The sequence below is a fragment of the Sus scrofa genome, chromosome 15, assembly GCF_000003025.6.
Source record: "Sus scrofa isolate TJ Tabasco breed Duroc chromosome 15, Sscrofa11.1, whole genome shotgun sequence".
NCBI lineage: Eukaryota > Metazoa > Chordata > Mammalia > Artiodactyla > Suidae > Sus > Sus scrofa.
The window spans coordinates 137,451,178-137,468,187 of NC_010457.5; the positions used below are offsets into that span (position 1 = coordinate 137,451,178).

Here is a 17,010-nt window from a genome sequence, read left to right on the forward strand (position 1 = left end):
GAATAGCTCTTGGTTTTACTTGTCATTTTTACTGTTTTTAAATTGGTCATTTTTGCTTTTGTCTTAACTAATTCTATCCTCAGCTTTTTGATATGAAGACTTTAGTTATTTTCTAGATTCTTGACTGCTTAATTCATTTTAGTTTTATTTAATAAGAAGAATCTAAAGCTGAGACTTCTTTCGGTGACAACTTTTGACAAGTCCCATGTTGTCGTTGTTATAATTTTTTTCATGCTGTTTGTTATGTGCCTAAATTAGGTTTCAGAGCTAGACAGACTGTTTCCAAAGAGTGAGTGCTTATGCTTTGCGTCTTCTCATTGTAGAGCAGAAGAGTCAGCCTGGGGGATTTGTTCAGAATCATTGATGGAAATAGTTCATTGAGAATTAGAACAAAATCAGTTCTTTTTTTTTTTTTTTAACTCATCAGGAACCTTTTATTTTATTTATTTATTTATTTATTTGTCTTTTGTCTTTTTGTCTTTTGTTGTTGTTGTTGTTGCTATTTCTTGGGCTGCTCCCGCGGCATATGGAGGTTCCCAGGCTAGGGGTTGAATCGGAGCTGTAGCCACCGGCCTACGCCAGAGGCACAGCAACGCAGGATGGATCCGAGCCACGTCTGCAACCTACACCACAGCTCACGGCAACGCCAGATCGTTAACCCACTGAGCAGGGGCAGGGACCGAACCCGCAACCTCATGGTTCCTAGTCGGATTCGTTAACCACTGCGCCACGACGGGAACTCCCAGGAACCTTTTAATACTTGGTCACCAGAATTCCCTTGACAGTGCTTCAGCTTTTTAGGGGTGTAGACAATAAAGAAAACCAGAGGCCAGATTGTGCGTGTTAGCTGGGCGTTTCTTCTGCTGCTCTCCTCTGGGGTCATTCACATATCGGTTAGCTTGCTTGGTTTTCTTCCGAAAGCTTGGGCTTCCTCATGTCGCGACTGGGTTCAAAGAATCATTGTCGTTAAAAACAGCTTGTTGAGATGTATTTTACTCATTTCAGATACACATTTCAGTGATTTTAGTCACTTTATCAAGTGGTGAACCATCACACCATATGTCAGCGTTAGAACATTTTACTCCCTCCAGTAAAATCCCTGTGTCCACTCATAGTTACCCCTGTTGTGCTCACTCGGCAGCACATAGCCTAGAATTGGAGTGATGCAGTTAACCTTCCCCCATCCCCGCCCCCAGGCAGCCACTATTCCACTCTCCGTCTATAAATACGCTGTTTCCTACATGTCGTTTGAATGGAATCACAGGATGTATGATCTCTTGTCTGGCTTCTTTCATTCAGCGTAGTATTTTTGCAATTAATCCGCAAGGTTACATATGTCAGTAGTTTCTTTCTGTTGCTGAAAGATCCTTCATTGTATGAACTTAGTATGTCATTGGTTTTTAGTAAATCTGCAGTTCGTTTTGGAAACATTTTCGATCCAGGATGGACATAAATTAGGGTCACATTTTAGCCGTTAATACTCTGTTTTTTAGATTAAGATGTTTGATAGCCTAACAAATGTTGTACATATTCCTTGGAAATTTTAAAAGCATGTCTGGTCTGTTTAAATAATTGCCTTTTTTTTTTTGAGTGGCCACACTCACAGCATATGGAATTTCCTGGGCCAGGGGCTGAATCTGAGCCACAACTGCAACCTACACCATGGCTGCAGCAACCCCAGGTCCTTAACCTGCCGCGCCACAGCAGGAACTCCTAAACAGTAGTCCTTTATGTAGCTGTCCTATTATGCCTTTTAAAAAAGTCATTCCAGTGCCTTACCAGTTTTGTTTATTAGACCTCTGATATTAGAGTTCTTGGCTATAACTACTGCTTTGTCAAGTTCTTGTTTTTCAAAATATAATGCTAGGTAGAATGATAGTTCCCCACTTATACCTCCTTTAGGACATACATTGCTGAGAGATGCAGGCCACTGCCGTGGTGAAGACGGCTGCTAGTAAAGGCTACCGCGCTGATGGAGGAAACGCCCAGAAAGGTGAGGGCCACCCCGGCGGCTTTGTTCTGGGTGGAGAAGCCTGTTACACGTCGTGGGTATTAACGCCCCTCGTCTGCAGCTGAGCTCATCAGCTTCTCCTCTGGCTCCCCACCCCCGCTTTTCCTCCTCATCCTCTGCCTTTACTCTGCTTCCTCAAGCCCCTCTTAGCACTAAACAGCCCCTTTCATCTGTAGCACCACGCGGTGCCCCTCAGCATCGCCGTAGAAAGCTCTTTAAACAGGTGAGAGCTGACCGAATCAGTTTCACTGACTGGGACCAACTTTTTAACTTTCTTGTTTTTATTTTTTGGCTGTACCTGCAGCACATGAAAGTTCCTGGGCCAGGGATCGAACCCAAGCTGCTGCAGTGACACCACCAGAACACCAGATCCTTCACCTGCTGTACCACAAGGAAACTCTGTGATCAGCTTTTTAAATAAAATAAACTAGGAAATAGCCAAATATATTGGATATAGTTGGAGTAATTACTGTTTTTAACATTTTTTGCTTCACTTAACCAGACAGATGTGTAGAGTGTGTGCTACATCTTGATATAAAATATGTTTCTGATTGTGTCCTTAGTAAAATAAATGTTTGAAAGCCACTATTCTCTCTCTCCCTCACCTACCATTTTCAGTTGACCACCAAGTCTTGCCAGTTGTGGAACGTTTATGCCAGCCTCTTCTCTTCCAGTCCTACCCACATACTCTCAGTCTGCCTGCCTTCAGTCTCCCGCTTCAAACCTTCTTTCTTGCTGTTGCCGGAGGCGTCTAAACACAATTCCGTTCCCATGAGCACCCTTTTTAAGACGCTTTCAGTGGTTCTTCATGGCGCGAGAAGAAGAACCAAACTCCTCAACACATCATCAAAGGCCGCTTTCTGTTCATAGTTCCTCTCGTTCCCTCAGAGCTATTTCACTGCAGACAAGCTGGCTTACAATTTCCTAAAAATGCCATGTTTTTTCACACAGCTAACTTTGTACATGCTGTTTAATTTATCTGAAATAACTGTTTTGTTTCAAAAACACTTTTTAAATGTGAAGTTTCCTCTGAAGTCTGCTTCTACTTTCTTAGCACTTAGCTGCTCATCAGTACAACCCCGACGGCCCTCTTCAACTATGTTGCATTTATATGTGTTTTTCTGACCTATGATCCTTACATGAAAGCCGCAAGTTACCTGGGTATGACACCTGGGTCTTCTTCCCTTTGTTTCTGCAGGGCCTAAGGCTGGCACTAGGACACTAAGAGGCTGCAGAGAGACTGACTGCCTTCTAAATAGTAGATGCTCTGCTGCTGAAAGAGTTCAGAAAGAATCTTAGCAACCGTCTTAGTCAGCCAGGGCTGTCATAGCTGACTACCATGGAAGTGGCTTAAACAACAAATAATTATTTTTTCACAGTTTAAGAAGCAGAAGATCCAAATCGGGGTGCCAGCATGGTCAGGTCTGGTAAAGGCTCTCTTCCTGGCTTGTGGACAGCCGCCTTCTTGCAGTGTCCACACATACAGGGAGAAAGCCAGCTCGCTGGGGTCTCTTTTCTCATAAGTGCACTTATCCCATTTTGAGGGTCCCACCCTCCTGACCTCATCTAGCCTGAATTACCCCCCAAAGGCCCCATCTCCGCGTGGGAAGTTAGGGCTTCAACACATACGAATCTTGAGGAGGACACGGTTCCGTCTTCAGCATCAGCCATTTAGGGGTACGTGTCATGGCTGAGGTATAGAAAGTGTTCTTGGGTTGGGAAGAGCTCTGGCCAGATCACAGCTAAGGCTTCTTCTGTGTTTAAATTCTGTACTGTTGCTGCCAACATTTCGTTCCTTCTTTTTTAAACAGATGAGCCTGCTCGTCCTCAGAGAGGGTATTTGTTGCTGTCTCCCAGTGGTAGTAAAGAAGCCCAGCTGACACTTCTCGACGACTGGGACCCCTTAGCATTAGGCAAAAGCGCCAGTGACAACGAAATCAGCAGTATTGGCAAAACAGATTTATTGGCGCCGTCTTTAAGTGTGAGTCCGGATACTAACGTCGAGAGGGCTCACTCGAAGTCAAGTGAGTTTGAAGACAGTACTGACTATGCTGTCTTGAACGAAACATACTCAGTACATTATTCAGAGTCAAAACTGCAGAAAAGTCTCATGCCTTTAAATTCAGAATTAGATTCTGAATTGCAAAAAAAGGAGGAGATGTTTTTTGATATTCTGGAACATCAAGGAAATAAGGCTTTTGGTTTGGAAAGAATCTGCAAGAATTCAGATGATGATTATAACGAAACTACTGAAGAGATGCTAAAGCACGATGCAGATGGAGACTCACAACAGGAATATCACAGCGCAGAAGAGCAAGAGTATATAAGTAACCATTTATATTTCGACCAAACAGAGACATTAAACATATCTAATCTGGAAGTTTTGGCATTAAGAAACCCAAGCAATCGAGAAGAAAATCATGTTAAATTGAAAAGTAATTCTGGCATCTCTTTTGATTCGGTTGATACTTATGGACAAGAAGAGTCACCTCATGTCTCCACATTTGGGAATTCCGTTATGTTAAGAGAGTATCAAGCGCCAGAGTGTGGAAAGTGTGAGGAGCAGGAGACAAGTGTCATGTACCACACGGCTTTTGACGGGATTGTCCTAAGGAGTAGTCCTCCTGACCCCCAGGCATCTCCGTCTGAGAGTGGTTTCTTTAACCCTCAGAAAGCATTAAAAACTAGAATTTATCCTGGCAAGATGAAATCTCAAATAGCTGAAAGTAAAGATTTTGGTGGAAATTCAGTTGTTGAGAACAGAATGTTACAGCACCTTGAAAATCCAAGCACGTTACCACAGGACAGAGACTTAGAGACACGACTCGTGAAGACGCAGCCCCGTAAAGATTGTCAGACTTCCTGGACCTCTATTTTTGATGATTCAGCAGATTCTGCCTGTGGGCATTCGCATTATAAAAGCCTACAAAACACCCCTAACCCAGCTCTAGATTCTTCTGTTAGTCTGCCAAGGTCTGCAAGCAGGGGTAACCAGGCAGTAGAGGAAGGTGGCTGTCCAAAGATGGCCAGTGGCAGTGCTGCACACCAGGCGCGCTTTCACCACGCAGACGCACCACGTCCTGAATCAGTGACAGAGGGGGCACGTGGTTCGGTCACAGTTAATCAGACAGTGGATGTCAGCACGGACTTCAGGGCTTGTTTCACAACCAGCAGGGCAACCAGTGCAAGATCTTCTGTAGTATCGACCTCAAGCAACACAGAGGTGACAATGATGAGTAAAAAACGACCTGGTGAATGGCAGAGGGAGAGACAGAGAAGCGTGGCTTGTGATGCAGAGGAGTCGTACAGCCACGGTGATGCAGATCCCCAGACAGCAGTGGCGAAAGGACCTTTGGGAAAATCTCTCTCAGTGGGGAGTTTAAAACCTAATGGAAATTTCCTAAATAAGGTAAAACTAGGATGATTAATGGTAAAAATATATTTGGCTTTATAAAGAGGTACTGCATGCTGTGTAAAATTTTTTTTTCTTTTTTTCTAGGACCGCACTTGCAGCATATGGAAGTTCCCAGGCTAGGGGTCGAATCGGAGCTGGTAGCCGCCGGCCGACACCACAGCCACAGCAACGCCAGATCAGAGCCGCATCTTCAACCCACACCACAGCTCACAGCAACCCACTGAGCGAGGCCAGGGATTAAACCCGCAACCTCCTGGTTCCTAGTCGGATGCGGTTCCGCTGCGCCATGGCAGGAACTCCTTCTCTGTAAGTGTTTTGGTTTATTATATCAAGGCTTGCTGCGGCTTTTGTGGAGGATGCTGGATGAAGGGAAGAGGTGAACAGATTGCTACCACTTCTGTTCTCTGGGGCAGCTGTTGCCACAAAGTCAACCGAAAGTTGGATTTTACATCCTGCCAGTTTGAAACTCTAGATGCAGTATGTATTGTTTGTCGTATATGTCTAATCTGATTTTAAATCATGTTTTCAGGATTCCTTGGAAGTAAGGAAAGCATTTGATATCACAGACTTAAGCAAACCTTCTGAAAGGTAAGTCAGATGTATAGGCTTGCAAATACGTATGAGGAAATAAGATAGTTTTTTGCCTTTTGTGTAGGGTATTTAACCATAGAGAATAATAGCTAAGAGGGAATTTAAGAGATCATCTGCTTTAGCAATTTGCCTTCAGACAAATATGTATTAGGACAATATAGAGGGTTAAAGCTTTTCACTTACTCTGGTTTCGCTCTGAATAATTCCTTCAGAAAAACTCAAGGCATCTTTATTGATTCAAGCCAAACCCATACTGATTTGATTACTTCATTTTCTGTCATTTGGTCCTCTGTAGAACAAAACAAAATAGCAGCTTCGGGAGTTCCCGTCGTGGCGCAGTGGTTAACAATCCGACTAGGGACCATGAGGTTGCGGGTTCGGTCCCTGCCCTTGCTCAGTGGGTTAACGTTCCGGTGTTGCCGTGAGCTGTGGTGTAGGTTGCAGACGCGGCTCGGATCCCGCGTTGCTGTGGCTCTGGCGTAGGCCGGTGGCTACAGCTCCGATTCAACCCCTAGCCTGGGAATCTCCATATGCCGTGGGAGCGGCCCAAAGAAATAGCAACAACAACAACAACAACAACAACAAAAGACAAAATAAATAAATAAATAAAGATGCTGAAACTGATAAAAAAAAATAGCAGCTTCGGAAAACATCATACACATGAAGAACTAAACAGCTACTTTCACTGGGATAGTTTAATCTTGATTTTAATTTGTTGTATGATTTACTTTGCATCCGCGGAGAGCTAGGAGAAGAGAAAGGGAGAAGTCTCCAAGAAGCCAAATTCATTTTCATGTTCTGAGGGAGTTCCCGTCGTGGTGCAGCTGAAACAAATCGACTAGGAACCATGGGGTTTCAGGTTCGATCCCTGGCCTCGATCATTGGGTTAAGGATCTGGCATTGCCGCGAGCTGTGGTGTAGGTCGCAGATGTGGCTCAGATCCTGTGTTGCTTGACGGTGGTGTAGGCCAGCAGCTGTAGCTCCGATTAGACCCCTAGCCTGGGAACCTTTTGCAGCCCTAAAAAGAAAAAAAAAAAAAATTCATGCTCTGAGGTCATTTGCTTTTTCCTCCATTCATCATTTATTCTTCTAAGGAATTTAATCTGGTATCCAGTTCTATAAAATTAAATTTAAAAGTTGGTTTCCAGAGGCAGAAGTATTGAGAACAGTTAGAAGTGGCAGCTAGTAGCAAGGGAAAAATTTTTAACCAAGAACTATTAACATTCAAAAACGTAATGAGTTTGGAGATTTTTGATATAATAACAGCAAAATATTTGCTTGTAATATGTGAGCATTATTATTATTAAGAAAAATGTAGGGAGTTCCCGTCATGGCGCAGTGGTAACGAATCCGACTAGGAACCATGAGGTTGCGGGTTCGGTCCCTGCCCTTGCGCAATGGGTTAACGATCCAGCGTTGTCGTGAGCTGTGGTGTAGGTTGCAGACGCGGCTCGGATCCCGCATTGCTGTGGCTCTGGTGTAGGCTGGTGCCTGCAGCTCCGATTTGACCCCTAGCCTGAGAACCTCCATATGCCGCAGGAGCTGCCCAAAGAAATAGCAAAAAAGACAAAAAAAAAAAAAAAAATGTAGGAGTTCCCATCGTGGCTCAGCGGTAACGAACCTGACTAGGATCCATGAAGATCCGGGTTCAATCCCTAGCTTGCTCAGTAGGTTAAGGATCTGGTGTTGCCGTGAGCTGTTGTGTAGGTCAAAGACGTGGCTCAGATCCTACATGGCTGTGGCTGTCGTGTAGGCCAGCAGCTGCAGCTCTGATTTGACCCCTAACCTGGGAACTTCCATAAGCCGCAGGTGTGGCTGTGAAAAGACAAAAAGAAAGAAGAAACATGTAGAAAAAAGTAAATTGTGTCTATTTTAAATAGATAGCATTTAGAAATACTATCCTCCAGAATGTTTATAACTTGTAAAAACGTTGGCCAGTGCTTGATTTAGGTTGAAAATATATTGATTCTGGACAAATAAGTTAGTACTTTACTTTAGAATCCTTTTCTTAGTAAAATAAAGTATGAATTTGAGAATTGTTTACTCTCTTCTGAAAAGAATATATTTAGCTTTGTCTCTTGACATCCTTGTTTTCTGCAGCTATAATGTGTTCCTACAGCCTGTCCATCTTTAGTGAAAAATTGTTTTAAACTTGAAAGAGAAATGTAAGACATTTAAAATCTGTTTCTGAAGGCATGTCATTAACATCCAAAAATATTTGGAATCTTACCTAATCCCATTTTTTTATTTCAAAGGGAACCTCAACTTACTACAGAGGCGGAGAAGACTTTGCCGTCAAAGTGCTGTGAGCAGATAATGCAGAGAGCCGTCCAAGCGGAGTCGCACCTTTTAAATGTTCACTATCAGATGTGTCATCAGCATTGCAGTGACATTTACAAACTCCTCATGGATAATAGGGAAGTATTAGATAGGTGATTGTTCGGGTTTGTTTGCTTGTTATCTGCTTTTTTATTGAGATAGAGTTGATTTACAATATTATATGTTTCAGGTGTATGTCATAGTAATTCACAGTTTTTGAAGGTTAGACTCCATTTATAGTTATAGGTAATGGTTCATTTTAAATCTGTATCTTCCTAAAAATTTATCACTAATTTTACATTTATTCTAGAAAATTTCTTTAGTTTTCCCTTTTGAAGGGAGAAATGAAGGCTAGATTACATCTGGGTTAACTGGCCTGGGGGTAATGGGCTTTAAAAAGTGGAACACTCTAGTTTCATGGAGAGACAGCAGCACGTGTTGAGACGATGGATCCGGTGACCTACAGATGGTGTTTTCTTCAGAAGTCCGAGTGTGGGTGAAGTCCGCTGGAGGGTTTTTCACGCCATTCGACCACATTCTCTCTGTCCCGTGTGTGTGCTGAGGGTTGCTGGTTCTGCCCCGAGAGAAACTCGTCTGCTGTCATTCATCTTCTTTTACTAAACATTTACAAGAAGAAGTTTTAGGGATCTCGTCGAGTTAGAATAAAGTGTGTAATTCGATACTCGTTTTAAATGGATGGCTTAGGCTTAAGTAATTTCGTTTTGTAACCTTAACTTTCAAACAGGAGTTTATCGAGTAATTCTACTAAGAAGGAATTAGGATCAGCACTGCTGTCAGTTTTGGGAGACTTGAAAGTTAGGTATGTGAATTTGAAAGAAAAGATCAACAAGGGTGTACCTCTGGAAGAGCTGCCGCCACTGTCACTGGAGTCAAAATTACTGTCGGCCTTCTCCACCTTTGCTTCCAGGGTGCGTATGTATGGCTTAGGAATAAAATTTTTACTTCATTTAGATGGAAAACGTTTTCAGCTAAAAGCTTTTTCTTCCCTTCTCTCTTTTTCTAGTTAATGAAAAAAGAATCACATGTGTAAGTTATGTTTTCACCTAATTTAGAATTCACTAATTCTTAAAAATCGCCAAATTCAGTTACCTTTGTGTTCTGTCTTGGTCCTTACTCAGAACATTGACAGATTATTTAATGAAATGTTTATCTGTTTAGCTTTTCAGGAGAAGATTCTGAACGAGATCATCAAAGTACACATGATGTTGATGTTTCTTTGAGTCTAAAAACAGCACACTCTCAAGTGAGGATTTTTTTACTTGCTTCATCATGTGTAAATCTTTAATTTTATGGCTTACACAAAGTAAACTATAACTTTTAGGCGTTCTCACATCCTTTTCACTCAGTTGGCTCGTTTTGTGCACTGCCATTTGAGGGATGTAACTGATTAGAAGGGGCGTGCTGTTCTGGTCAAACAGATGTCAATAGTGTGTGTTGGATAAGGTGACCGTATAATTTATCATCAAATCAGGAGACCTGTGGGGATGAAAGGCAGTGACGTTCATAATTCACCATGACAACTGGTATAAACCTTGACTGACTCTGGAGTTCCCGTTGTGGCGCAGTGGTGAACGAATCCGACTAGGAACCATGAGGTTGCGGGTTCGATCCTTGGCCTTGCTCAGTGGGTTAAGGATCCAGTGCAGCTTGGATCCCGCGTTGCTGTGGCTCTGGCTAGGCCAGCAGCTATAGCTCCGATTCGACCCCTAGCCTGAGAATCTCCATATGCCACGAGAGCTGCCCTAGAAAAGGCAAAAAGTCAAAAACAAAAAAACCTTGACTGACTTGGCAAATCATGATTATGGCCTCCATCGTGTTAACCCAGTGTGGTTAAAATTAATGTTATGCCTTTATCTCATGAGGTAGTGTAAAATAATGCCCCATTCATTTCAGTCAGGGCAAAGTTTTCATTCCTCCTTTATTGAAATGATGAAAATAGTTTTAAATGCCTTTCATAGGTTTTCGTAATCTCTCTTATTTCCCTAAAGCTATGTTTGTCATATGGCATCTGTGTAACAGCACTCTGCAGACTGTGAAGTGATAGAGAAACATGGGTTATGTTCTCTCACCAGTGAGACGCTGGAGTAGGAAAACCAGCGTTTGTTTCTACTTTCTGACTTTGGTCTTTGAGGTTATATTATTATTTGGTAGTCTTAATAAGATGCATCCCGGAGTTCCCATTGTGGCGCAGTGGTTAACGAATCCGACTAGGAACCATGAGGTTGTGGGTTCGATCCCTGCCCTTGCTCAGTGGGTTAACGATCCGGCGTTGCCATGAGCTGTGGTGTAGGTTGCAGATGCGGCTCGGATCCGCGTTGCTGTGGCTGTGGTGCAGGCTGGTGGCTACAGCTCCGATTGGACCCCTAGCCTGGGAACCTCCATATGCCGAGGGAGCGGCCCAAGAAATAGCAAAAAAAAAAAAAAAGAAAAAGACAAAAAAAAATAATAATAATAAGATGCATCCCAAAGACAAAAGTGAAATAAATACTTGATTGGTTTATATTCCTTTCTATTAAGATAAATGATTAAAAGTAAATTACTTTAGAGCTCCTGTTGTGGCACAGCAGTAAAGAACCCAACTAGTATCCATGAGGACGCAGGTTCAATCCCTGCCCCCACTGAATGGGTTAAGGCTCCAGTGTTGCCATGAGCTGTGATGTAGGTCACAGATGTGGCTCAGATCTGGTGTTGCTGTAGCTGTGGCATAGGCTGCAGCTGTCATTCAGCCCCTAGCCTGGGAACTTCCATATGCTGTGGGTGTAGCACTTTAAAAAAAAAAAAGGGGGAAGAAAAAAAAGTGCTTTAGCAACTTATTCTGTTGTCCTGCCCTTTAAAAAAAATGGACATCTCAGTTATCCACAAAGAATTAGCAGGTTTAAAATCAGATCTTTATGTTTTCAGATTTCTTAGTTTGCTTAAACAACTTATCCATTTAATGATATAATGTTCTGGGGGGTTATTGTTTTCATTATTGTAAAGGTAGCAGTGTGTAACCTGATTATTTGGGCAGAACAATAAATATTTTTTGAAGTGCAGGATGTAGTCTAACATTTTTATAACCTTCATTTTGGTTCTAAAACAGTATCTACTTTAAATTAAGGTTAGATTTTAATCCTGTCTCATTGAGTTAACAAGTTATGCCTGAAAACCAATGTAGTATAGGGTAGTGTTTCTAAATTTCAACTACTTATGTACCTGAATTTTTTGTAGCCATTTCATAGTCACAATTTTTCATAGCCATAATTACATGTAGTGTTATTTTCTTTGTATTTTTTAAATGATTCTCCTTTTAAAAAAATCTTGTGTAAGGAGTAACTTATTGTTGCATGTGAGAAAGAAATATTCCCCAAAAATAAAAGACCTACATAAAAACACATTCCATTAAATTTATAGTTATTACATGTTAATGTGAAAAACACTTCTATGTGTACCCCCAAAATCACCCCGAGTACTTGCAATGTGGGTATGACCCCCTGGGCCAGAGAACGGCCGTGTTAGCAGATCGTCCCCGCGGCCAGCTGCAGGCCCTCATCCTCACTGTGGGCGGACACCAGCAGCGGCTCGCTCGGATTCACTTTGCTCATCTGCAGGCTTGGGCTGATAACGATTTTGCCTCCGGGGTTTGGAGGGTAGGGAGAGTGCAGCCCCCGTAGTCCCTGGTTATTAGCGTTGCCTTTGTTGTCTGAATCCTCAGGCGTCCGTGTCGTCTGAGGGCGGTTGTCCTGAACAAGACGCGGCACCCACGGAGGCCGTGCTGCACCGTGCTGATTCCGATGCAGGCCTCAGTCGGCTGAGACTTGATGGTGAAGGTGAGGCCTCACCAGAAAACAGATAAGGTTTAACGTAGCTCTCGTGCCGTGGCTTTTAATTCGCTGGATGGCATCATCCCGATGGCGAATGTTGGTGTGACAGCGACTTGGTACCGTGCAGCTTACTTCACATACCCAGTGATGCCAGGCGGTAACACCAACTTTGTCCTTCGGGTTCATGTTTCCGGTTTGAAAATTCTTTCTTCTGTCCTGTTTGTATCTCTGTCAATTGGGGAGGGGGGGTGTTTGTTTTGTTTTGTCCTCAATGAAAAGAGATTTTGATCACTCCAAAAAGATCATTAATTCAGTTTTAATGAAATAAAGAGCCACAGCACTGCTTAAACTTTTAAAAAATGTTTACTGTTATTCTGTCTACAAAGAGAATGTATTCTTCAATAACGAATCACTTAAAGAGATGAAGGCTTTTAATAAGATAGGAATCAGTGTTTATGAATGTAAAACTGGGAAGCAGATCACTCAGATAACTTCTCAGGGCTAAACATTACATACATAATTTATTGCTAAATGTGAGCAATTTCTCAGACAGCAGAAATTACAGAGAAATAAGTGAAGACTGGTTTGATGCGAAAGAGAACCTGACCGGAGCTGACTTCACAGGAGAGCAGGAACGTCAGATAGAACAAGACAGCGGGGACCCGGCGTCTACACAAGGTTGGTTCTTAACACCCAGTAACTCGCCTTCTTCTCTGGTATTTGGGGGGATTGCACTGCTTTAAGATTTATTTCTGTCTGTGTCTTGGCTTTATAAATGTGAAAAATGAGGAAATTAGCCGTTTAGATGTCAGTTTCTTTAAAAGAGTAAATCAGTTTAAATGTCCATTTCTCTTTCAGAAAATTAGCTGCTTGTAGCTTAAATCCATTCTGCCACTCTCTCTCCCGGCCCTGATCCAGCGTCAGGACTCCCTCGGGTGTTCCTCTCTGTCTAGGGGTGGGGTGCATGGTGCACAGAGAGAGCTGCTCGGTTTCCATCAGGCACCCAGGATTACCTGTCTAATTTGCATGAGGGCTGAAAACTGCTCTCTCTCCCTTTCATTAGTCTGTTTCAGAAATGTTTGCATCTTTAGCGAGTACTTAATTGCCTGCAATAGTTGGAATTTCCTCTAGTATCTGTGGGTTTTGCCTTTCTGACATGGCTAGTGATATGCTGTCTTCCCCTAGGTTTTCTATATATTTCTATGGAATTTTCTTTTATTTGACATAATAGCAATAGTTTTATTGTTTTTTTTTCCTGTTTAAGATGTTTAAACAAAATATAAAAGTAGAAGAAAATTAAAATTACCTGAAGCATCTCCTACTGTGGTAACCAGTAGTTATACTATCATTCTTTCACGTGTTTCTTTATGCATGTATTTAATACGCATGGTACAGTTTAAAATAAATGGCATTATATCACCTTTCCTTGCATTATTTTTCTCCATATCACTTATCAGATACTGTGTATTTTGCTTACTCGCTTTATTGACTGTTTTCTCCCACTCAGAATATCAGCTCAGTGAATTTAGAGATTTTTTTTATGCCTTGTTCACGGCCCGTCCCCGGCGCCAGGTACAGCTCTCAGCCACGAGGTATTTGGTAGCTGTGTTGAGCTGGTGGAAGGTGCTGAGGTGATGGGAGGATGTTTATCTCCTGCCGCTTAGTCGGGGTCTTTTTCTTCTCTGTTGTGGTTCCTGCGCCTTCCTCACCTCAATGTAGACATACACATTTTCAAGATAACTAGTTTCATCGTTTCCTCTGTACAGTGTGTCGCAAACCAAGGAGATTAGCAAGTTAAATACAGTAGCTTAATGAAGGCCCTAGAGGCGAAGGGTGCTGCCTAAGTTCAGCCGCACCGCTCGCTGGGTTTGTGAGCCGACTCGGCAGGACCTCAGTGCCCACCTCTGGGAAGTAGGAGTGGCTGCAGCGGCTGCTTCACAGGCGCTGGGCGGCACAGGAGGCGACCCAGGTGAAGAGTCAGCGTGTTGCCCGAGTGGGGGGCGCACTCAGCTCGTGTTAGGCTGCCGTTATTGTTATTATTAAATGAAAAGGAAAACTTACAAATACCCTGCTCTGTAAAAATTATAAAGCATAGATAAAAGCTACTCCTAAGAACTTACTCATCAAATGTGCGCCGCCTCTGTGCCAGGTGTAGGTTTTGGTAACTTGAAAGAATCTCAATTCACTAAATCCTTTTTGATTTCGTACCAGGTTTGCCTCAGAAAAAGAGACTCTGAAGATGTAGTCTGAGAATTCCGAAATTTTAATCAAATGAGAGAAAATACAAACCTAACATTTGTGGTTTCTAAAATAGTGCCAACTAAATCAAGATACTTACCGCCCACTGTTTTCTTATATGCCATCACCATTATTACCACAAGCGCTGTGCCTGCTGTTGTTTTTGTCTAATTCAAAGGTCTTTTGGTGTGATGTTTCCCAGCAAAGAAATTGATGTAAAGAGAACCCTCACCAGCATCAGCATAGCAGAGCGGGGATCCCGTGTGCTTCCAGCACCTTCCCAGCACCAGGGGCAAATGGAAGACACTTTTGTTGAGTGATGATGTAACTGATTACTCTGTGTGCTGTTACTGATCAGTTTTTGAGCCAGAGATTAAATATCAACCGGCCCAACCTCTTTGTTAAGTCTTTGGTGAGATGAAAAGCCCAGAAATCTTGAAACCACATCCAGGCTCTTGTGCAGGTGTTTGCTAATGACGTTATAGTAATCCGCATCATATAAACACTGAAACCTGTGACAGTTTTCACTTTTTCTCTGTAAACCGTTGACGCACTAGTGATCATCCTCTGTTGTGTGTTCTGTTTATCTCCAAGCAGAGAGGAAGAGTGTTGCAGCCTTACCAAGAGACGAAGGCTACTTGGTACATGTTGGTGGTCTCTGCCCCTCCTTGTCTGAGGTATGCCAGGATTTATGTTTTTGAGCTTTATCTTCAACTCTCTTCATTGTTCATATTTTGATTATTTGTTGGTTTTCTACCTTTCACAAACCTTTATTTTCTTTTAGGCTGACCTAAGGTCTCATTTCCAGAAATACGAAATTTCTGACATTTCAATTTACGATTCTTCTCCTAATTACAGGTATGTTTCCCAGATTCAATAATTGTACATTCACCAGTGTCTGCAGTGTGCCATAGCTTCTAAGCAGGTCTGCTGTGTATTAATATCAATCACGGTGGTGATTAAGCCAGGAGCCATTCCCAGAAGGGTTTCCCAGCCTAGTAGAGAGATGCACATTGACAGATAGGCAGATAGATGCAATAATTAATTGGTGCTGTTCTTTTTTTTTTTTTTTTTTAGGGCTGCACCCATGGCATATGGAGGTTCCCAGGCTAGGGGTGGAATCACAGCTGTAGCTGCTGGCCTACACCACAGCCGAAGCAACACCAGATCCGAACCACGTCTGCGACCTACACCACAGCCAGATCCTTAACCCACTGATCGAGGCCACGAATCGAACCTGGGTCCTCATGGATACTAGTCAGATTCATTTCCACTGAGCCACGACGGGAATGCCTATTGGTGCTGTTCTTAATCAGATCTTTCTTTCATTATGCTTTTTAACTTGCTATTGATGAGATGTAAGTGAGTTACTGGTTTTTCTGCAGTTATCTTGTTTCGTACTAGTTCACGGGAGACAGTAGAGTCATTCATTAAGGGAATGAGCTCTACAGCTAGATGGCTTGGGTTCACCTCTCAGCTCTGTCAGTAACTCGATGAATGAATTTGACAAGTTACTTAACCTTTCTGTATCTCAGGCTCTTCCTCTATGGAGTGAGGAAAGTAATAGTACCTACATAGTATTGCTGTGAAACTATTACGAGTTAAACAAGTAAACCCATAGGAATGAAAACTGGCATGTAGCAGGTACTCAGAAAAGTACATATAATTTTGTTATTTGTTATTTTAATTACTTTTTAGGTGATGCTTCTTTTCTGGGTAGATTGCCATATCGTCTACATGTAGTCATTTATAATATGTATGTTGCTGCCTTCTGTTTTGTGACATTATCAGAAATTCACAAATGTCAAATAATGTGATAGCTAAATGGAAATGCCTTTACTGTTTCATCACAAAATATGGTAGCTTGTTATACCAGATGTGAAAATATTTATTAATTAAGTATCCAGAGTTCCTGGTGTGGCTCAGCGGGTTAAGAATCCATGAGGATGTGGGTTCGATCCCTGGCCTTGCTCAGTGGGTTAAGAATTCAGCATTGCCATGAGCCATGGTATAGATCACAGATGTGGCTCGGATCTGGCATTGCTGTGGCTGTGGTGAAGGCCAGCAGCTGCAGCTCCAGCTCCACCCCTAGCCTGGGAACGTCCATATGCCACAGATGTGGCCATAGAAAGCAAAAAAATAAAAAAAGGGATCTTATTTGTAGTTAGGGTTGAAATTTATTTAAAATGAGTGTTGAATTTTGTGTTAAATAGATTCACTTAAGATCCTTTGCCTTTTTTGACCTATTGATGTGTTAATATATTCCATTATATTAAAGTAGTGTTGTAACCCTAGAATTACTCCATGTGAAAAATTCTTTTAGTGTCTGTAGAATCCTCTGAAAAAAATAAACTTTGTTACTTTGAATATTACTTTGAAGTATAAGGACATTCTCTTATATATTCTGCTAAATGTTTTTAAATGTTTCTTTTTACATTTAAACTTCCAGTGTATCTGGAGGTTATGTGAGTGGGTAGGGGTTAATTTTAATTTTTTTGGTGTGGATAACCGGTTGTCCCAAGAACACTGATCTGTGCAACTCTGTCATATATCAGCTTTGCAAATATTTTCCTTTTTTTTTTTTTCTTTATAGGGCCGAACCTGTGGCATAT

At 42.2% G+C, this 17,010-nt stretch overlaps 1 protein-coding gene across 2 annotated transcripts in view; it reads left to right on the top strand.

The window, feature by feature from the left end:
• The window catches only part of RBM44 (RNA binding motif protein 44), a 37,169-nt gene that overhangs the window by 6,273 nt on the left and 13,886 nt on the right, over positions 1-17,010 (top strand). For both annotated transcript variants that reach the window (XM_021075455.1, XM_021075456.1), the window contains exons 2-12: positions 1,903-1,993; positions 3,823-5,420; positions 5,956-6,014; positions 8,273-8,434; positions 9,082-9,265; positions 9,361-9,383; positions 9,516-9,600; positions 12,052-12,166; positions 12,710-12,838; positions 14,996-15,075; positions 15,183-15,256. In XM_021075455.1, coding sequence (XP_020931114.1) covers positions 1,921-1,993; positions 3,823-5,420; positions 5,956-6,014; positions 8,273-8,434; positions 9,082-9,265; positions 9,361-9,383; positions 9,516-9,600; positions 12,052-12,166; positions 12,710-12,838; positions 14,996-15,075; positions 15,183-15,256 — 2,582 coding nt within the window. In that variant the 5' untranslated portion in view covers positions 1,903-1,920. The remainder of the gene's footprint in view (positions 1-1,902; positions 1,994-3,822; positions 5,421-5,955; positions 6,015-8,272; positions 8,435-9,081; positions 9,266-9,360; positions 9,384-9,515; positions 9,601-12,051; positions 12,167-12,709; positions 12,839-14,995; positions 15,076-15,182; positions 15,257-17,010) is intronic.